Source organism: Lissotriton vulgaris, chromosome 10 (genome assembly GCF_964263255.1).
Source record: "Lissotriton vulgaris chromosome 10, aLisVul1.2, whole genome shotgun sequence".
Taxonomy (NCBI): Eukaryota; Metazoa; Chordata; class Amphibia; order Caudata; family Salamandridae; genus Lissotriton; species Lissotriton vulgaris.
This window is the reverse complement of record NC_141698.1, coordinates 43657110-43677150: the sequence shown is the minus strand read 5'-3', so window position 1 is coordinate 43677150 and position 20041 is coordinate 43657110. Positions and strand designations below refer to the sequence as shown.

The 20041-nt window shown below is 41.0% G+C and overlaps 1 protein-coding gene across 1 annotated transcript in view; it reads right to left on the bottom strand.

Moving 5' to 3' along the window:
* LOC147684521 (extracellular calcium-sensing receptor-like) overlaps nt 1–20041 on the bottom strand; it is a 109366-nt gene that overhangs the window by 10169 nt on the left and 79156 nt on the right. The window contains exons 6-7 of the mRNA XM_086939682.1: nt 18495–19304; nt 7274–7501 (exon numbers count right to left, since the gene is read on the bottom strand). Coding sequence (XP_086795808.1) covers nt 7274–7501; nt 18495–19304 — 1038 coding nt within the window. The remainder of the gene's footprint in view (nt 1–7273; nt 7502–18494; nt 19305–20041) is intronic.

Sequence of the window (20041 nt, the reverse complement as noted above, 5' to 3'; positions counted from 1 at the left end):
TACATCAATGGACTCAGATCAACATAGCTCTGCTATTTCATTTGCTTATTAAATATATAAACTGCCAAGGTGGTACTAATGTTCAACAACATGCAATTTAACACCGAATATCACAGCCTTTCAATGATTTTTGTTTGCTCTGTTTCTTTTCTTGGTGACCAGTGCAGTTTTGTGGCAGCAAAGATGAATGTTTGTGTTTGTTCTATAATGACAAGTTAAAAAATACATTTTTACTGTCACAAAACAACACTGAACGTAATCTCCTTGATCTCTCATTCCTGCTGTCACATCATCTCCACCAAGTCCTGTGGAAAAGAATGTTGCCAGTTTTTGCTCCCCTTCTTTTAATTTATTCTCTAAAAAGCACATCCCCTGAAAGGTTTTGAAATAAAACGTGTTACCATTACTTTATCTACAATTACTTAATGCTATTGTGGGTACTGTACTGAAATTAAAAGCAATTTTCTATCTTGACTTATGCACTCTGTCTCTTAAAGACACAGGTGGTTCCTTTCTTGTAATTTTCTTTCTGATATAGTACTGTGCTACAACAATGGTGCCATCACTCTTGGTACATCTAAGATAAGAAGGGGGCCTCATTTTACAGTGAGATGAGGGGCAGAGCCATTCAGCCCTCCTTAATTGCCGATTTTTTATAGTGGTCAAAAGGGAGCAACTTGTGGTAATGTACGTATGTGTTTAAAGTGAACAGACATTTCTGACAGTGCTCATTGCTCACCCTCAGTCCACCCCTCCAACCTTACCGTGTGATGGGGCACAGTTTTGGCATTGGAATGAAAACTGATAAAAGATGAGCTGGCCCTTTAAGACGGGCTATCCCGAGAGAAGGCCCTGGGGAGTGGGGTAAACATGCAAGGCTCCTGAGGAAGAGGAGCACAGTTTGTTTCTCCAAACACCCATTATTTTGTGAGAAGTGTTCTTCAATGTCCTGGGGCTGGATCCCAAAATATTCTTGACTGGGCCGATTTGGTGGTAAGTTAAATGATGCTTGATGCAAACACCTTTCATCGCTGTATTTTGGAAACAGGATTCTGAGGGAAGTAATGTGTGACAAGAACATATGAGCATATTTAATGTGTGTTTTTATTGTGTGCTTGATGCATTCTGTCGTTTTTGATGCTTCTGCGTTTTAGTGCTGCATTATTGTGCTCAGTTTTATTTCTAGGTGGCCTGTTATGCTTTAAATGCGTTCTTATGTTGCTTTTTGTTTGCTATTGTCAGATGTTCTGTTGTTTACTTTAAATATGTGCAGCACACATGGAAAGAGGAGAAATAAATGTATTGTCCTTATTATGCCACACCTTAGGAGGCTTACGGATTTTGATGCTTCCTAAGATTTACGTCACTTTGTAAATCTAGGTCAGCATCAAATTCCATGAGTGTTGCATGGAAAACCCACTGCAACACCTATAGAACGCTTCCGAGGCGCAGATTAAAATGATGCCGCGATTTGCGCAGCATCGCCTTACACATGATTTATGAGGCCACTCAAAGACACGTAGGCTGGCTTTGCAGGCTTCTTAACCCCTTCACTGCGGCGGCTATTCCGCCGCAGTGCTAAGGGGGCGGGGCGGAAGAGCGGCGGGCGCATGCTGGTGACGGAACCGCTCCGTCACCAGCGTCGGTTGCGCTGTGCTTATGACAGAGGGGTTCCATCATGGCCCCGCCCGCTCAATAGAACGCCCAGCGCAGGCGCGGAATTCGCTCCGAGCAGGCGCATCGGGCGGGCTATGACGAAACCGCTCCGTCATCAGCACAGCGCCACCGCGGCTGATGACGGAGCGGTTCCGTCATCAGCAGGGGAGGGGTCAAATCTACATCATGAATGTACCACTTTACATGGTGCAAAAATGACACAGGGCTCTCATAAACAAGCCCCTTTGTGCTTGCAGCACTTGATTAATGTGATACCTCCTTCTAAGTCAATATATTTGACAACAATCATTGGAGTACAGTGTCTTGTCTAAGTCTGAAGTGAGCAGCATGCATGGAGATGAGAGTTCAGGGCCTGGAAATAAGACATCCCTGAGAAGCCCAGAAGGCTGAGCATCTTCTTTCTGGAAAAGGCAAAATGTTACCATAATATCGTCCAAAAATCAGGAAGCAGTGCCCATTCCTGTATTTGAGCGACCTTTTGAGTGTTTTCGGTGGCCGCGACCATTAAGAGGGATTTGACAAACGTCCTCAGCATGCAACAGAATTGCTGCTGTCCTGTAGATACCGGGCCAACCACAAAGAAAATACTTCTAAGAACACTTTAATTCAATATTTAGATTTTTGTACAGCCCAGACTTAATCCAAGATGTTGTTGAAGTGCTTTATGTAGAGTATATGAAACACTTTACATTCCTGGGCGTACAATACAAAAATGAGCAAGAAAAAATTAAATGTGTAAGGATATGGCCTTTTGGAATGATGTAAGCAGGCTTGGGAATGAGTACACAGCAGCGGTCGATGGGGGAGTACCTGCCGGGGCGGTGACGTGGGGAGGGGGAGGGACAGGGTGAGGGGTAGTAATCTATGGATAATGGAGGTTTACAGGTAAGTAAACATTTAAATAAATCAAACAAATTTCGTTATGCGCACTGCATTGCATTTGGGAATGCCGTGCACACAGCGAAATTCGTTTTATTTATTTAAATGTTTACTTACCTGCAAACCTCCATTATCCATAGATTACTACCCCCCACCCTGCCCCTCCCCTTCCCCACATCACCGCCCCAGCAGGTACTCCCCTACCGACCGCGTCTGTGCGTACAAAGTAGGGGCAAGTGCTGGTTAAGCAGACACAGTGCTTAATTTGAGCCTGTGGTTTCCCGTGCTCAACACCAGCACTTAATCATCAACACTGGCGCTTTTTATGAGCACCAGTTGAGGACGCATTAATTTAAGGGAGGCACAGGATATTAGGAGATTTGGCCAGAATCACAGGATGTTGAGCCCGTGCTGAGACTCAAACCTGGATCCCTAATGCTGAAGTCGGCAGTTCTAGCCAGTAGGCCACATCCTCTCCCCACCTTTATGTTTAGTAGTTGGTTCTGTTTTAGGCGGCGCTAATAGGAGAAATGGGCTGGTGAAAGCTACCTCCTGAAGGGAGCCCGGCACCTATTTTGTGTACAATTTCACCACTGAATGGATGGGGGAGTTTGCAAGCAGCCAATGGATGGGTTTAGAGATTTCATGCTTGCTGTAAGTAAAGGAGGGTAGCAGAGCCTCATGGTGAGAGAGCTTGAAGAGCCTGTCAGGAGGCAGCTAGCAGTTTCAACAGGTAATGCATTAAGGAAGGCACAGGACAATGAAATACCTTGTGTGTAGTCCCCCTGTATTGGCCTGTGCAGTTATATGATAGAGAGACTGATGAAATAAGCAGTGAATAGGGAAGGTGTCAAGGAAGTATAAAACTCCAGAAATGTTGGATTAGCATTGAAGTGTTAATCCCTTTGCTGCGGCGGCTATTTCCCCCGCAGCGCTAAGGGGGCGGGGGCCGTGCGGCGTGCCCATGCTGCTGTTGGAACCGCTCCGTCACCAGCCCCGGGTGAGCTGTGCTCATGACGGGGCGGTTCCGTCATGGCCCCGCCTGCTCAATAAAATGCGCCGCGCAGACGCGTCGAGCGGCCCACGATGAAACCGCTCCATCACTAGCACAGCGCTACCGTGGCTGATGAGGGAGCGGTTCCGTCATCAGCGCGAGTTAATCAGGTGGCACATGAAGCTGTCTAAGAGCAGCCTTCTTCCATACCGATGAAGAGTAAATTGCCCTTAGGCATTATGATGAACATCTCTCATCCGTCTATAAATCTTCATCTCTTTTACTCACTTAAGCAGCAAGGTCCAGTTCTGTCCATCCCCTTCTTGTAGAAGCGTTATTTAATTTATTGGATATTTTGTTTCTTTCCTGTCCCTGCTTTTGTCTTATTTCTTCGGCTTCTAATCTGGGCTATTCACTCCTGTCATTCAACAATGCAACACTATGTTGACTTCTCTTTTCCATGTACATCCAACCCCTGAGGCCCCCAATATCACTTATTTTACCCTCTCTTGTCACGTTTACATCAAGAACTCACAAATCTTTGTCTATTTTCGTATTCGTCATACATTTTGTTTGTTTGCTTGGTATATTGCTGGAGAGTATACTATATTCATAAATAGCCAATCACATGCTTGAAAGAAAAAAATAATAATGCATACCCCAATAAAATATTACGGGCAAACACTTGACAATGGGGTTAAAACTAAGGTCCTATTTACAGGAATCTCACGCAGTGCAACACAGCTCAGCAAGTCGTCTCACTCCGCTGCACAACGTGACAGGGAAAGGGCAAGAATGTGCCATATTTAAGGCTGTATGGCACATACCTGCCTTTTTCTCCGTGCTGGCACGCTTTTGGCAGCCTAGCACCAATGCAGGCACCATTGCACCATGGATTCAGAATGCAGCACTTATAGAAAGAGGCAGCAACGGTGAGAAATAAAGGTATTTCTTCTTGTTATGCCTCACCTGAGAAGGTATATATTTCTGGCACATTCCCAGGTCAACCAGTTCTGCTAAATTCGGGAATCCATCAAAAACCATGGGAGTTGCGTGGAAACACCCATCCAACACCTAAGGAATGCCTTCCAAGGGAAGAGTATTAATTGTATCTATATAGAGTGCTTTATATAGCGCAAAATGACCCAAGATGGCATCAGGGCGCTTTGCAAATAATCAGGAACAAATGGGAGGGAAACAAGTAGGGCATAACAACAACATGATCATGAGAGATACAGGAATTCACAACTCCGAAACATAGCGACAGCATTCCAGGAGCACTCTGCGAACTTTGCAACCGTTGTAGTTTCCTAAAAATAGCAAGTTGTGTTTTCCTCCTAACTGAATACATTTTTGCACATATAAATGTAATAGGTGAACATTTACGTATGCTAATGACTTTAATACGTTTGAAATAATTTTTTCATCACAGCGAAAATATTCCTCATGAAGAAAAGCCAAAAAAGCGGAGATAAACCCCCTTATTAATATGCCCCGTAATCCTCTAATAGTCCACCAAATTTGTAATTTGTTCCTGATCCATTGTTATCATTAAACAGATCTATTTCTGCCACTTGACAGGAGCAAATATATGACAAGATATGTGTGGCATTGTGCTTTACAATTGTTTGTATTGAACATGTGTGTACATTGACCTGCTTTGCAAGGCATCTTGGTTCTGAAAAACCTTTACTAGGACACCTTGAACAGATCTGTGCACACGTAATACTGAACCACAATGACAGTGATAATAAGTGTTTAAATCACGTGGTGAGTGTAAATTCATGCTTTCGTAATGCAAAATTGAAATATACACTCTGAAACAAGCTATTTGATCACATAACTCCAGATTTGGTGCACAAATAGGGGAATATTTCCAGGGAAAGTGGCGAAGCGTGTCGTTAAGGCCAGAAGGCTAACTACACGCTCCGTCACTTTAGAAAAACAGGGCTGCACCATATTTATAAGAATATGTTGCAGCCCTGCGTTTCCCACCGTGCTGGTGCTAAGTTTAGCTGCCTATAGCCAGCGCAGGCCCCTTGCACCATAGCGCAACGGTGCCTGCGTTGAGTAGAGTGATTGTTTGTGTGCAGGCAGGTGTCCCTTCCTGCTCATAAACAATCATTAAATGGTGTTTTGTAACTTCTATGAGTGCACATAGAAGCACATAACTTCTATGCAGCACACATAGAAGTTGCAAAACAATTTTTTTTAAATGATTGTTTATGTGGAGGAATGGACTCCTACCTGCACATAAACAATCATTGGCGTTTTGCTGTTTCCATGTGTGCTGCACAATGCAGCACACATAAAAAAACAACAAAAAGGAGGCGAAAGTAAACATTTCTCCTCAGTATGCCAGGTTTTCCCTGGTCTTAATTTTGGCTCTACCCCATATTTACGCCACCGTTGTAAATAGGGGGCAGCATCAAAATCAATGGGTTTTAGGGCAGATCGCCCACAGCAACACCCATTGTCCTCCCCATTCACGTTAAGTATAAAGTGAAAGGGGGCCTTATTTACAAGGCAGTATTAGGCCACCTTAAGTGGCTTCACACTGCCTTGTAAATAAGGTGAAGCCCATATCGCCACAGGAAAGTCACTAAAAGTGATGTTGCTGTGGTGAAAGGGCTTGTAAATATGGCCCATAGCTCTTTAAATTGGTCCGATACGTTACTTATTCTCAACAATACGATCAGCAAAGCTTTATAACATAATGGCATGCGCCATTTTAAGGTTCATGTAAAGTGTGCATGATCTGTAGAACCCTAGCTGTAGGCATTAAGGGCCACATGCATCAAGCAAAATACTGGTCGCAAATGGTATTTTGCCATTTGAGATGCATCAAGCCCAAATAAAATTGCGAAATAGGAAGTTGCAATTTTTGCGAATACTTATTTTGCAAATGCATTTCAGAAATCGCAATTTGCAATTTTCTAACTGCAATGCAAGAAGCATGAAAAAATTGCGCCACATGTGCAAAATTACCTGTTTTTGAGGTGCATCAGGGTGGCCTTTTGCCTCCTCTCACCCTTTCAATCGCATTTGCAATTTGTAAATACCTATTTGGTACTCGCAAATTGCAAATGCCTTCCATTCATTCCTATAGGAATGAAAGGGAAGGCATTCTTTAATAGTGAATCGCAATTTGCGATTCCCTCTTAAGGAATATGTAGGAATTGCAATTTTGTTTTGTGAAACCTACATGCCTAGATAATTGCGACTCCCTAATAGTGATTCCTTAATATTCACTATTTAGGATTCGCAATTACTTACTTTGATGCATGTGGCCCTAAATGCAGAATTTGAACATTGCATGATCTCTTCTTTTTCGACTTGTCCATGTAAATGTGTAACAGACCTTCCTTATACTACTTTACTGATTCATCTATAAACAGTGTGAAACCTACTCATCTAATATGGTCATCATTCTGTGTAATATTTTCACTGGGGAAAATATTTTCGTTTTCTGGCAACTCTGTGAAGTTACTGAACGTTTTACACTTGCTTCAAAACTCCTCAAGTGAAGTTTTCTGTACTGAAAACAAAGTACAGATAAATAACTAAATAAATATAAAAATAGAGAAATAAACGTCATAAACGTTTTGACTTGCTCTGTTCATCTTTTTATTGAAGGCATTTTAAAAGCAATTCAAGTGACATTAACATAAATTCACAACTTTAAATTTGATTGTATTACTGGTGGTAGCTTCTAAGTCTCACCTGAGTGTATTTTGCTCCCCAGTAGATGGCACTGTCATTGATGGCAAGTTTATAGCCAGGTGGGTGATTGGCATTGTAGGTGCCCACTTTCACAAACTGGCTGGTGTCATTGGAAGTCATGTGCCAGTAGAGCAGATCATGCAATGGTGGTGAGTCTCCATTGGCATCGAAGAAGACCTTCTCTCCAGCAGAGTTTATTATGCTGCTGTTCTTCACATAATGTAACATCTGAAATGAGCGATATAAACTGAAAATGTATCAGCCAACAAGAACTCTTCATTCTGCTAATAAACATCTATTAACAATCCCGTAGGTTTGTACAGTCAAGTACGGCAGTAGATCATTTTCTAAACTAGCTCCCACTCTCTGGAACTCCCTGCCACCTTACCCTCGTACTGAGATTGACCACAAGAAGTTCCATAGGTCCTTCAGGACTTGGCTATTTTAAATCTATTTTCTCTTTCCAGTCATCTTTCTTGTCTGTTCCTGAGGCTCGGCAAAACACTATGAGACCCTAGGGTGATGTATGTGCTCAACAAGAACCAGTACATAGACATAGACACATGAAAATGAAAGAGAATCTCCTGGGTTGTATGAGCCTGGTTATGTCAAGGATGAGTTGCCTGCCACTTATACATAGAATCAGCAAGATTGCTTTGCATCTGTAGCATTTGTAGCATCTATAGTGGGAGTGGAGATTCTAACCCCTTCCAAGTGAATGGTGGACAGTTATGAGGGAGATGTGTGAGGCTCAAATAAGGAAGAGGTGTAGTAATTTCCTGAGAACATCAGATTGTCAGCCCTTTCATTTACATGCTGAAAACAAGCATTAGATTTTGAATGCAAAAAACTACTGATTCACAGGAAAACTGGCAAATGTTTTCTTTTGTAGGGCTTAACGTTGTTAAAGAAATTAGGTAATGACACAAAAACTGTTATTCTCTTACAAATGACTGTTACAATTTTCTTCTGTTAGTTGACTAATGAGGAATGAGTGAACTTGTGTTAAAGTCAATAGGAAAGCTAATGAAACACCAAAATCCTATATCTTACATACCTTTGCTTATTTTCAATTTACTCCATGATTTACTGTTCTAGCGTGTTGGGGGAATCCTTCCCCAGCCAGGTGTAACAGAAATCTTCCACAATAAACCAAAATTCTTTACAACATAGTTTGTTTTACAAAATGTTCTCCCCAGGATCATATTTACAGCCATATTGATCATAATCAAATAAGATTTTTTGATGTAAAAATTGAGATAAAAGGTGGGAGAACGCGAACCACATTTATAGGTGGCGTACTGATTTTCATAAAACAGTTTAAAACATAATTTACCAATTAGAAAACTCATCAGAGTCAAAAGAAGAATGAGCAGTCATGATGATTGCAAGCATCAAATGGATATGATGAATGACAGGTCCAGTCAGTTGGGGCTAGCATAGGTCTAGACTGGGTCATGCAAACTCCAAGGTACCAGCTATGTCTGAATACGAGTTGCTGAAAACTATCTTTAAAAAATCCAGAAAGGATAGTGTATCTATCCAAGATCTCCACTGAAAGCAATCAGACTGGAAGAATAATCTTGTAATTTCTCCTTTATTGTAGACTGAAAAAGATTTCGACTGTTCACATGTTTGAAAAGGAAATCCAAAATACATTGTGTGTAGATAGATCTGTGTGTGCTTTTATGTAGCTATTATTATGTTTAGTTTTGCAATTAGCAGGATTTTTTTTGCATGAGTATGATTTATTGTTTAAGGCAAATGATCTAGACACATTTGTCAAGCAACCAATTTACTCACATAGGTTGTATCAAGCATAGTTTAGAATGGCTCACTTATCAGCCATCCTTTTAATCAAATTGATTAGCATTCTAGTCATTCCCTCTGTAAGACGTGTTTGACCCGACAGCCTTAGTGTGGTCTTGCCCCAAACCATTTGCCTTCACTCCTGCCAGTTTTGCTGATCTCATTTTGTTGGTCTTTGTGCCTTTTACCACTGGTAATCAGTGCTGAAGTGATTGTGCTCTCCGTCATAAATATGGTAGAATAGGCCTGTACCTAATTGGCACATTTAATTTAGTAGAAAGTCCCTGGTAAAGTGGTACCCCATGTACTTAGGGCCTGTAAACTAAATGCTACTAGTAGGCCTGCAGCACTGATTGTGTCACCCACTTATATCAATATCTTAAGAATCCCTGTAAAACATGGCCCAGGCATGCCATTGCTGTCTGTTTGTGCAATTCTATCTACCATATAGACCTTTTACCTTGCCCAAAACCTCACTTTTTAAAACATTTTAAAAAAGGCACAGTACGCTGCATTTAAAAAGCTAGACATGTACTTTTAGGCTGTAAGTTGTACATATCCTGGTAGTGAAAAATAAATTTAAGAGCGTCTCACTACTGCAAGGCCAACTTCTTCCTTAGGAGAGTAATTGGGTTTCCTTATTCTTTTAATAAATGATCATTTTCAGGAAGGAGCATATAGACAGGTTGACAGGGGAAACAACCATTACAACGCAACTTTTACAACGCACTACCATTACAACAAAACTTTTACAATGCAACATCCATTACATCGCATGCCATTACAACGCAACCATTACAACGCATGACACTACAACGCATACCACTACAACGCATGTCATTACAACGCAGTCATTACAACGCATACCATTGCAACACATACCATCACAACGCATAGTACCCTTACACTATCCAACACTTACCCTACTGTTGCACCCCCTGGAGTTAGAATAGTAATTTTTACCCCTACACTATTTAACACTTACCCTACTTTTGCACCCCCTTGGAGTTAGAATAGTAATTTTTACCCCTACACTATTTAACACTTACCCTACTGTTGCACCCCCTTGGAGTTAGAATGTAAATTTTTACCCCTACACTATCCAATACTTACCAAAGACGCAATGTAATGGTATGCGTTGTACTGGTATGCGTTGTAAAGGTAGTATGCGTTGTAATGGAATGCATTGTAAAGGTATTTTAAAAAAATGTGTTGTACTGGCATGCGTTATAATGGAATGCGTTGTAATGGATGTTGCGTTGTAAAAAATGCATTGTAAAGGTATGCCTTGTAAAAGTATGCGTTGTAACGTCATACATCCGGTTGACAGGTCATCTTTGGTGTCTAAAGAATTGTCATTAAAAGACTTCTCCAATGGTGAAGTCATTTTTAGGTCACTTTTAGAAAGTTGGCATTTTCTTGTCCTAACTATTTGATGCATGCAGCCTGTCCCGGGGTCCCATGACTAAGTCGGCCCTTGTGTATTGCACAGTGAGACAAAAGGAAGATATGTTTTGGCAGGATTGGTCACTCTGACTTAACAAAGGGGAGGAGCAGGCACCTACCACACTTGCACATCACAAAGGCCCTGACTGAACACACTCAGAAAGGTTTGTGTACTAGTCTTTCATGCCCCCAAACATGTTGGGGCCAGGGCAGGGAGGATGGGGATGCCTGACACTTCAAGGGGTGGAAACCTCCAGAACCTTTACTTCAAAATGAGCACTAGGTATAAATAATGGACCCTCAGACCAAACCCTTCACTACACATCTGGACCTGTGGAAGACTTAGAAAAAAGACAGCTGTGCTGCTTTGCTGCAAGAAGGGCTGCCACTCTTCTGCACTGATGTGCTGCCCTGTTGCTCTGCTGCCTTCCTGCCTGATGAAAAGGAATGGACCTGCATTTTGAACCCAGGATCACCAGATTGACTCCCAGGGTTAGTTAGAGGACCTCCTGATCATAGCCTCAGGGACAGAACAGACTCCAACAACCATGAACTCAGGATCTAGACTCTTCCAGCTGGGAGTCCTGCTGTCCCAAATGGGACCACCCAAGTCCTGAACCCCTGGAAGTGGGACTGAATGTGCTCTGCCAGTCCACCTTTGATCCCAGCAGAACCGACGCAGAACAATGCAACAAAGTGCATCGCCCTCCAAATCTCCATATGTGTGCACCAGAGTGGTGCATCCCCAACTCAGGACAGTGCATCACAGCCCCCAGGCTTGTCAGAACCGCCTCTGCATGACACTGCCGTGACGTAGGCCTTCGCATTGCAAGCCCTTGTCGAAGGTATGTTCAATGATGATGCAGTACTCTGCATCTCAACCCATGCATGTTCTTCAGAACCATTCACAGTGTGACACGTATTCGAGGCAGGACTTTAAATCGCAAGCAGCGCACCAATGGCATCCTTGATGATGGTGCAGGACCTCGGATTGTAGCCACGCTACTCCTCGGAGCCGTCGCTGTGTGACTCATCCTTGACTCGGGGCTCAGCGTAGCTCCACAACCAGGTTTTAAGGTTTTATATTCAGTAGGTCTAACTGGGTCCCTATAGCCTGCCCATGCTTCATTGCAGTTAGCCTGCACTTGTGACTTTGTCCCGGTCTGGTGCAACCTGATAACCACAGTTGGCACTGTGTGATTTTTAGCGCTATTATCAATTAAATCTTTAAAATATCATATCTTCTGTTCTACTGATTGTATTTCTGTTGTTGTGGTCTTAAAATATTTAATATATGTTGGACTTGGCCCTTTCTGCAGTATGTTGGTGTGGGATTTTTCGTGTGTTACTGTTTGATGTAAAGCATAAATACTTCACACATTGCCTCTAAATTATGTCCAACTGCTTGTGCCAAGCTATCATAGGCTTCAGCACGGGGTGAATTGGGGTTCCTTGTGCCTTCATCCTAACAGAGAATTGTGGTTGTTGCTTAAGTAGGATTTCACACCCTCAACCAGTAACCTATTTCTTGCAGGTGGTAAATACATATTAACCGGAACACATGCAACAGACACTAGTGTGACTAAGAGCAAAACTGTGATTTATGAAAAAATTCTAATCTGGACATTTATTTTATAAGATTAATTAGGCGTATTAATGTCTGTTCAATACTTGAAATTGGTGACGCAATGTCACAAATTTGGGTTTGGATTTAATGATTTACTAATGTATATGAAGCATATTCATGTAGTACATATATTCATATATAATATATATGTATATATATTTCAGCTGATCATTTCACATTAACAGTTAACCAAGCTAACCATGCTCCTAGACAAATGTGTGCATTGAGACCTTTGCAATCACTTTGAGCAATTCCAACTCCCCGACCAATGCCTATCTCATTTTAGGCCAGGTCACAGTACCGAAGCTGCCCTGGTCCATATTATCAACGATGCCCTGAGATTACTCAACCAGAATGAATCCTGCTTATCAATCCTGCTTGATGTATCAGCTGGATTCAATATAGTCAAAGATGAGAGCCGAATAAACCTCCTAGAATGCAGGAGGGGTCACTCCGGTATCATGTTAAAGTGGTTCTCATCATTCCTACACAAGAGATATCAAAGAGTCTTGATCAGCCACGCTCTTTCCTACCAGACGTTAGCCACAATTGGTATTTCCCGATGCTCTACATTCTCCCCCACTCTGCTTAACCTGTTCATGGAAGCCCTGAGCAAAATCCTAAAAATCTCAAACATATAATACCATATGTATGCTGATGATACTCAAATTTGCTTTAGAAAAGCCTCTACCGAAGACATCAACATCGTCAACAACAAAAACTCAACAGTAGCCGACTCATAACCACCTTTAAACTGAATGCACTCAAAACTGAATTCCTATTAATATCTCTACCGAATCACACATCAACGAATGGCTCTCACAGCCAACTAACTTTGGTGTAAGTTTACTTCTTTTTGATATTCACAAAGGTAAACATAGGCCAAAAGTCTAATTTTAGTACTTTTCTGTATTCACAAAGATAAACTTGGACCAAAAGTCTAACTTTACTACATTTCGGTATTCACAAAGGTAACCTTATAGCAAAGATATGTCTTTCTAGTAGTAAATTACCTTTTGAGTACCAAAAAGCAGTAAAGTTAGACTTTTGGTCTTAGTTTACCTTCGTGGATACCAAAAAGTAGTAAACTTACACAAAAGTGTAAGTTTACCTTTGTGAATCGGGCCCTTGAATTGTACCCCATACATCATTGATTCATCAAAATCCCCAGGAATATTCTTGGATGATAGCCTGTCTATTCAGGATTACATAGGCACCTATACAAACTGCACACACTAAGTAAATGAATGCCTTTCCTTCCCACTGTAGATCTCAAGACAGTGGTTCAAGCACTTATGATTTCCAAACTAGAATATGGTAGTGCTAAGCTTGTGGGTCTCTCAAAAGCAAAATTGGTGCTTCTAAACGCAAGCTTGCACGTGGCTGTTTGCCTCGTCACAGGCTCAAAACTAAGTAACCACATCACCCCAGACCTCAACTCTCTGAACAGGCTACCCTGTGATGCAAGAATCCAGCTAAAAATGGCTTGCATGTCTCATAAAGTTCTTCATCACAACGTTCCAACCTCCCTGGCCTAGAAACTCATTCTATCTGAAGTGTATAGCAGTATATCACTCCACAAAGCCCAAGCTCCCTTCTAATGAAACCGTACAAATTCAATAATAGAAAACCTTCAAGTGTGCCTTCTGCGGAATTGCCCCAAAATTGTGGAACTCTTTTCTACCCGAGACTAGGTCCAAACCATCAACAGCCCTCTTAAAAAAATAAATACAGCCTCTATTAATGAACAGATTCCTCCCTCAATGATGATGTAATTTCCTACTCTTTACCCTCCATTGCATGCCCTTCCATAGAGACTATTTGCTCCTGTTACATACCCATCATTCTTTCTATCCTATTTTTCTCATTTTTTCCTGTCCTGACTGGAACCTTCATTTGGCTTTATTTAGATTGTGTATTTGCTTATACCTTCTGTCTATGAATTCATTGACCCTGCCCACAGCTTTAGCTTAGCACTATGGATTTTTCCTTCAGGGGAACAGACTTTGAATAGGAAATCTTGAAATATCCAACCTTGCATTTGTTTTTTGACTTGCTTGAATTACATCCACATATGCTCTATTTCAGGTGATTGTTGATTTATGACCAATCTGAGTTCATTTGTAACTGTAACTTTACTAATGTGTTAATAAATGTTCATGGTTTGCAAATGTACTCCTCTCTAACATTACTGTGTTGCAATTTACTTCACTTGAAGTTATATTTTGTTATATGAGATGTTTCAAACCTCCATTCAAGATAAAGACCCCTCTAATTAGGTATAGCAAAGTTTAAAAGTTGCACTATATTTGCACGGTACACACGCCATGCTGTCATCCCGCTCTCAAAATACATGAGAAATAACCAAATAATTGCAGCCCCAACCTCATGCTAAAATGGCAACCCTCCTTTTACCAGATAAAATGTTGATTTCTGTCACTTGGGTAAGGCAGCAGCAGAGTATGGATATGTGGGAATTGGATTGACTCATGGAGCATATACATGCTCTTTAAACAGTCATGTGCAGATAATAGGTTCTATGAACCATTAGAAAGAGAGAGATATAATTTAGCATCTTTGTATTTTTCCAGATATTTTGTTGCATTTTTTCAGATTAACATGGCGACCTTCCTTTCACCAGATAAAACATGACTGTTTTCACTAAGGTGAGAACGGAATAGGGTTACAAGCGAAATTGACAAACACTGCGCTTACAACACTGTACACCAAGGGAATTAGACTGAGTCATGAAGATTATGTATTACTTTATGAGGAAATGCCCTTTTTGCAGGCTCCCCGCCCCCCCCCCCCCCCCCCCCCCCCAATTTTTGATCTCACTTTTTGCAAGATTTTGTGCTGGTTTATAGACTCTGAACACTAGGGCAGTGACATTCAGCACCCAATGAATATGCTCTGACCCCTGAACTATGTGTGCGATTGGCTAATCCCCGATTGTCATATGTAATTTACCTGTACATCTCAAGTATTTGGTACCCCATTTACCCAGGGCTTGTAAGTTAAATGTCACTAGTGGACTACAGCACACATTGTGCCACCATTAAAGTGAGCATGTAAATTCGATATGGCAAATTAAACCTTTTGCCAAGCCTAAACCTGCCATTTTAATACTTATAAATCACTCCTAAGGAAGGCCCTATATGCCCATAGATCATGGTGCATAGCGAATGGTTTTTAAAAAGTAGGGCATGTATATTTATTTTTTACAGGTTTTGACAGTGGAAATACCTCAAAGTATTTTTTTTTCACAGTGGCAAGGATGGCACTCCCATGCAAAAGCACTGGGTTACATTATTACCGTTAATAATCTATAACTTCAGTTTGTGTATATCTAAAACCATGGTTCAAGGACTCTAAAAAGTAATTTAAAATCCAAACTGATGGCAAATTCGGATTTGAAAAAGTTTCTTTTTTAAATTTGACACATGTTTTCCTAAAGCTTCTAGTATCACTTTCAGAGATAATCCCCAGCTGTTGACAGGCAGGCTGCTGGAAGATGTGAATTGCTCTCAGAAAACAGAGTGCCTTGGCTGGGAGTAGGTGTGACCTGCTCCTGACAGATGGCCGGTGGGATATGGCCATCAACTCTAGAAGCTTCAAAGGGGCCGGCCCTATCACAGGCAGATATACCTCACAAGTAGGCCTGCCCTTGCCATTGTCTAAGTAGCCAGAGTGGTAATATAACCATTGACTGGAAAACACTACCCCAGAAGTGAAGTTGGGCAGGGAGAACCACTGTGCGATTGTTTAGTGCGAAACCCCCAGGCAGTGATATAAGAGTGGGTGGGGATGCCACTGGGAATTTTACTTATACTAGTCAGGGAGTCTTCCCCACCCACAAGCTAGTTTCAGGCATAAATGTGGCACCCCTGGCTACCTTCCACAGACAACTGCTGGCCCTGTGAAAAACAGATGAACGACTGCCCTTGCTGAACCAAAAAACCCGAGGAACTCAGCAGGCTTCTGTTTTACCTGGGGAGAGAACCCCCAAGGGCTGGTCCTGCTCCCACTTGTACCCAGGGCAGAAGAGTGGACTTCAAGGGCTAGTTGAAGAGCTTCCTGTTAAGATATATATACACAAAAGCTAAAGGAAACCTTCAACAAAAAACAGCCCAGCTGACAAGTTCCAAATGATTTTACCCTGGACCCTGCTAGTGGCTTCTGGGACACTGAGTCACAACTCACCAAGTGGCGCCCAAAAGGTACTGGACTCTTGGATTTTGTTAGTGTGTACTCACTCCCCCCTCACAATTGCAAATGCAGACACTAAGAAATGTTTCCATACTTTTTCAAAAAAGTACCAGACGGTACCACAGGACCACTGCAGAACTTGCAACACCGTTGTTGCTTTCAACTTGCTGGTTTACCATGCTGAAAGCAGCTCCACTCCCAGAAACGTTTCTAAGTCCCATTGTAAAGGATTTCACCAAAACCCTGAATGAGCAGCACCTCACCGTGGTCGAGCCCTCCATCAGATTTAGCCAGTAGTCAGCTCCATCAACAAGAAATCCCCACCAGAGAAAAGACTAAATCAGAAGCTAAACTTTTCACCATGAGGAACCTGAAGCCTGTTGCTGACCCACAGTCTATTGTGGTTGGCCTTAGGTTTTGACCTTGACCCAGTCTAGGATGACCATATGCCTGTGGTTGGAACTTTGCGCTTTTTGGTATTAGTAAAGCTCTGGAACTCCCAAAAATCCTATTTCTGGTTCCCTGGTCTGATTTCTGCTGTTTTGGTGTCTATTTATATGCCAATATACTACTTTTAGAAATCAAGGTGGAATTTGTATTATGTTTGGAATTTGACTTATTAACTGCTTTGATACTTTATTAATGCTTTAAACTTGTTTTCTTTTAATCACACCTGACTGCTCTTTGCCTAAACTACCCAGGACTGAGCTAAGGTTTACGGTTTAAATTGAAGTAACCTAACTGGACCTGATGCATAATAATGACATAGTTAATTGTTGAGGTCACACAAGAACATCAAATAATATTCCACATTCTAGCAAACCTTTAAAGGCGTATGTACAGATAATACAGTATGACTGCCATCTAAGGAGATTATATGATCCATTACTAATTTAATAGTAAAAGGGAGCTGATGTATTTAGCATTTTAATATTTTTTTTGAACCACTACATTCTTTTTATTTAAAAATGAGGTTGTAATAGAAAGTCAATGTCTGCAAAATGAGTGATGATGAAACTGTTACAAATATAATGCAATTGCATGAGATATTTATTTTGAAAACAACTGATTGCAATTGCAGCTTAGGTAGTATTATTGTATAGTTAATCCCCATAATAATATTATGTAAATAATGAAATACACATGAAGTAATTACATTTACTTTGATCATGATGTACATCACAAAATGTTTATTTTGATTATCATATTGGTCCTAGAGTTATGTCATTGTCTTGTTTGTGTAACAGCATATTTTGCACAGCTCCTTGAAGATGGGCAACCACGAAATGCAGTGGGGTATCAAACATTTGCACTGCTTGCACAGATATTGATTAATAACAACTTGGAGCCAATACATTAATTGCAATAAAAATAAAGAAGACATATTGATTAAATCTGCTTCTGGCATACTTGTACAAACCATCCGATGAAATAAGTGTTTGATATGGGTTAGGAGCTATTCAGTGGAAATAATCCAAACAAATCGAAGTTTGGTTCATTATTAGGCATTACCGTCAATGGGGTCAATGTGTGAAAATGTCTGTGTCTTCACCATGTAACAAGGATCATTGTATTGAATTGTAAAAGGCCAGTGACTAGAATATGAGCCATCCTGGGCACCAGTGTGTGCGCACAGTGATGGAAGAAGTTAGCGAGAACCTAAACGAGGAATAAATCAGCCTTCATATCAATGTTTGGGGACAATGATTCATCGATAAGATTTCATTTGTAGAGGATTAGTTAACAAGGATACGAGAACCAAATTATTGTGAAAAAGATGTTATAACTGGTGTGAGAACATACATAACTTCATTTGAAATCTATGTCATCTGTTATGTATGAATGAAAAAGGATGTCTTACAAAATATGGACTTTTTGGGATATGGGATGGAGATTGCCTTAGTAGTTAAGACATCAGTTCTGTAAGACTGCGTAACATGTTATTGAAATGTGGAGACTGTGGTATCAGAATTTGTCAATTGTATGAATCAGGATTTTGAGATAAATGAGTGATACTTTATTGACATGTAAGACTCCACTGATTTTCAACTTGGAAGATGTACTACAAACAAGCCAGACATGGGAGATACACATACAAAAATCATCTGGGACATATTTCAATGCACTTACCTGCCACGGTTGAAAATTCTGAGGATCTGCACATGAATTGTTAGCGAAAGGCCCTTCCTGCGGTTTGCAGGAAATCAGATCATGCAGTGCTTGGGCTAGCAGATAAATGGCATTATACGCGTAATATGGATGCCTAAAGGACTTCACCTCATATATTGAAGAATCAAGAAGCTCCAAATGTTCTTTTCCAGTGCACATGCCTTTGCCAGCAGTCACATTCAAACCATCCAGAAGTGTGCAGCTGAAGGCATACTCCCAGAAACTCTTTATGTAAATATCACCAGTTCTCTTTGATGGGTGGATATTGTAGAGAAACTCTTTGAGCCCTGGGATTTGCCCACTATATCCTGATAAGCCTAGGGTTCCATTCATTGTTTCCCACAGCTCTCTCTTAGACATTACAGTAGTGGAAAACCAACTTCCAATGCCAAGCCACACTTTGTCCAAAATCCCCTGTGCTGTCACCTCCCTCAGGATGGGGATGATGTGAACTGCAAAGGTGTAACATACTATGACCTTTGCTGATGATCTTCGAATGACAGTAATGATGTGGTCGATGGACGACTGCGTTGGCAAAGTCTCTAAAAATTCAATGCAAATGTCCTTCTGTTCTGCCTCCTTCTTCAGCTTCTGAATGCCTTGAAGGCCAAATTCATTGTTGGAGGCCAGAACTCCCACCCAAGTCCAGCCAAAGTGAAGGAGCACCTCCACTAGAGCACTGGGCTGGAAGGAAACACTAGGCAAAGTCCGAAGAAAAGAGGGGAACTGAATTTTGTCACTCAGGGTAGCAAGTGAAGCTGCAAAGCTGATCTGTTGAAGTGAAAAATGTAACTTAGCATTTTTATGGATGTTCAGACATGAAGCATTTATCAGAATTTTTTGCTTTTAACTATAGATACTCCAGTATTTATGATTCCACAGAACGATATACCATATATCAAAACTGAATATGATAAAAGGAATGTGTAAGACGTGAGGAACAGAAGGACGACAATAACTAAACAATAGAGAAAAGGAATGGATTGGTGGAGTAAGCATAAAGATAATGCAATGGTTAATGCTCAGCAACTACTGTTTCATTACTTCCAGTTTAACTAAAGAACACCGATTTGGAGGTGTCAAGAAGATAATTGTATTTAATGATGACGCATCAACAATGTAAGGTGAAGCTCAACTTTAGATAACTAGTATAGGAAAGGTGGGTAAGGACAAATGTGTGAACTAGAAGCAAGATGGACTAGGAAGTGAGGATCCGCACTAAGAATTATCTTTAGAGCATAAATGGAGGAAATAGAAAGGTCTATAAAGAACAAAATGTACTCTCTCTATCTAATATTGTGTATCATGGTTTGCAATCATGGCTTCTATTTCTCAGATGTTTTAAAGAGAGCACTAAGGGCCATATGTATCATCAAACTATTTTGCATTTCCTAAATAGCGAATTTTAAGGAATCACTATTTAGGAAATGCAAAATGGTATGTATGAACAAAATAGCATTTATTTTGCGATTCCTTAAGCTTCCTTAATTGCAAATTCGCATTTTGCG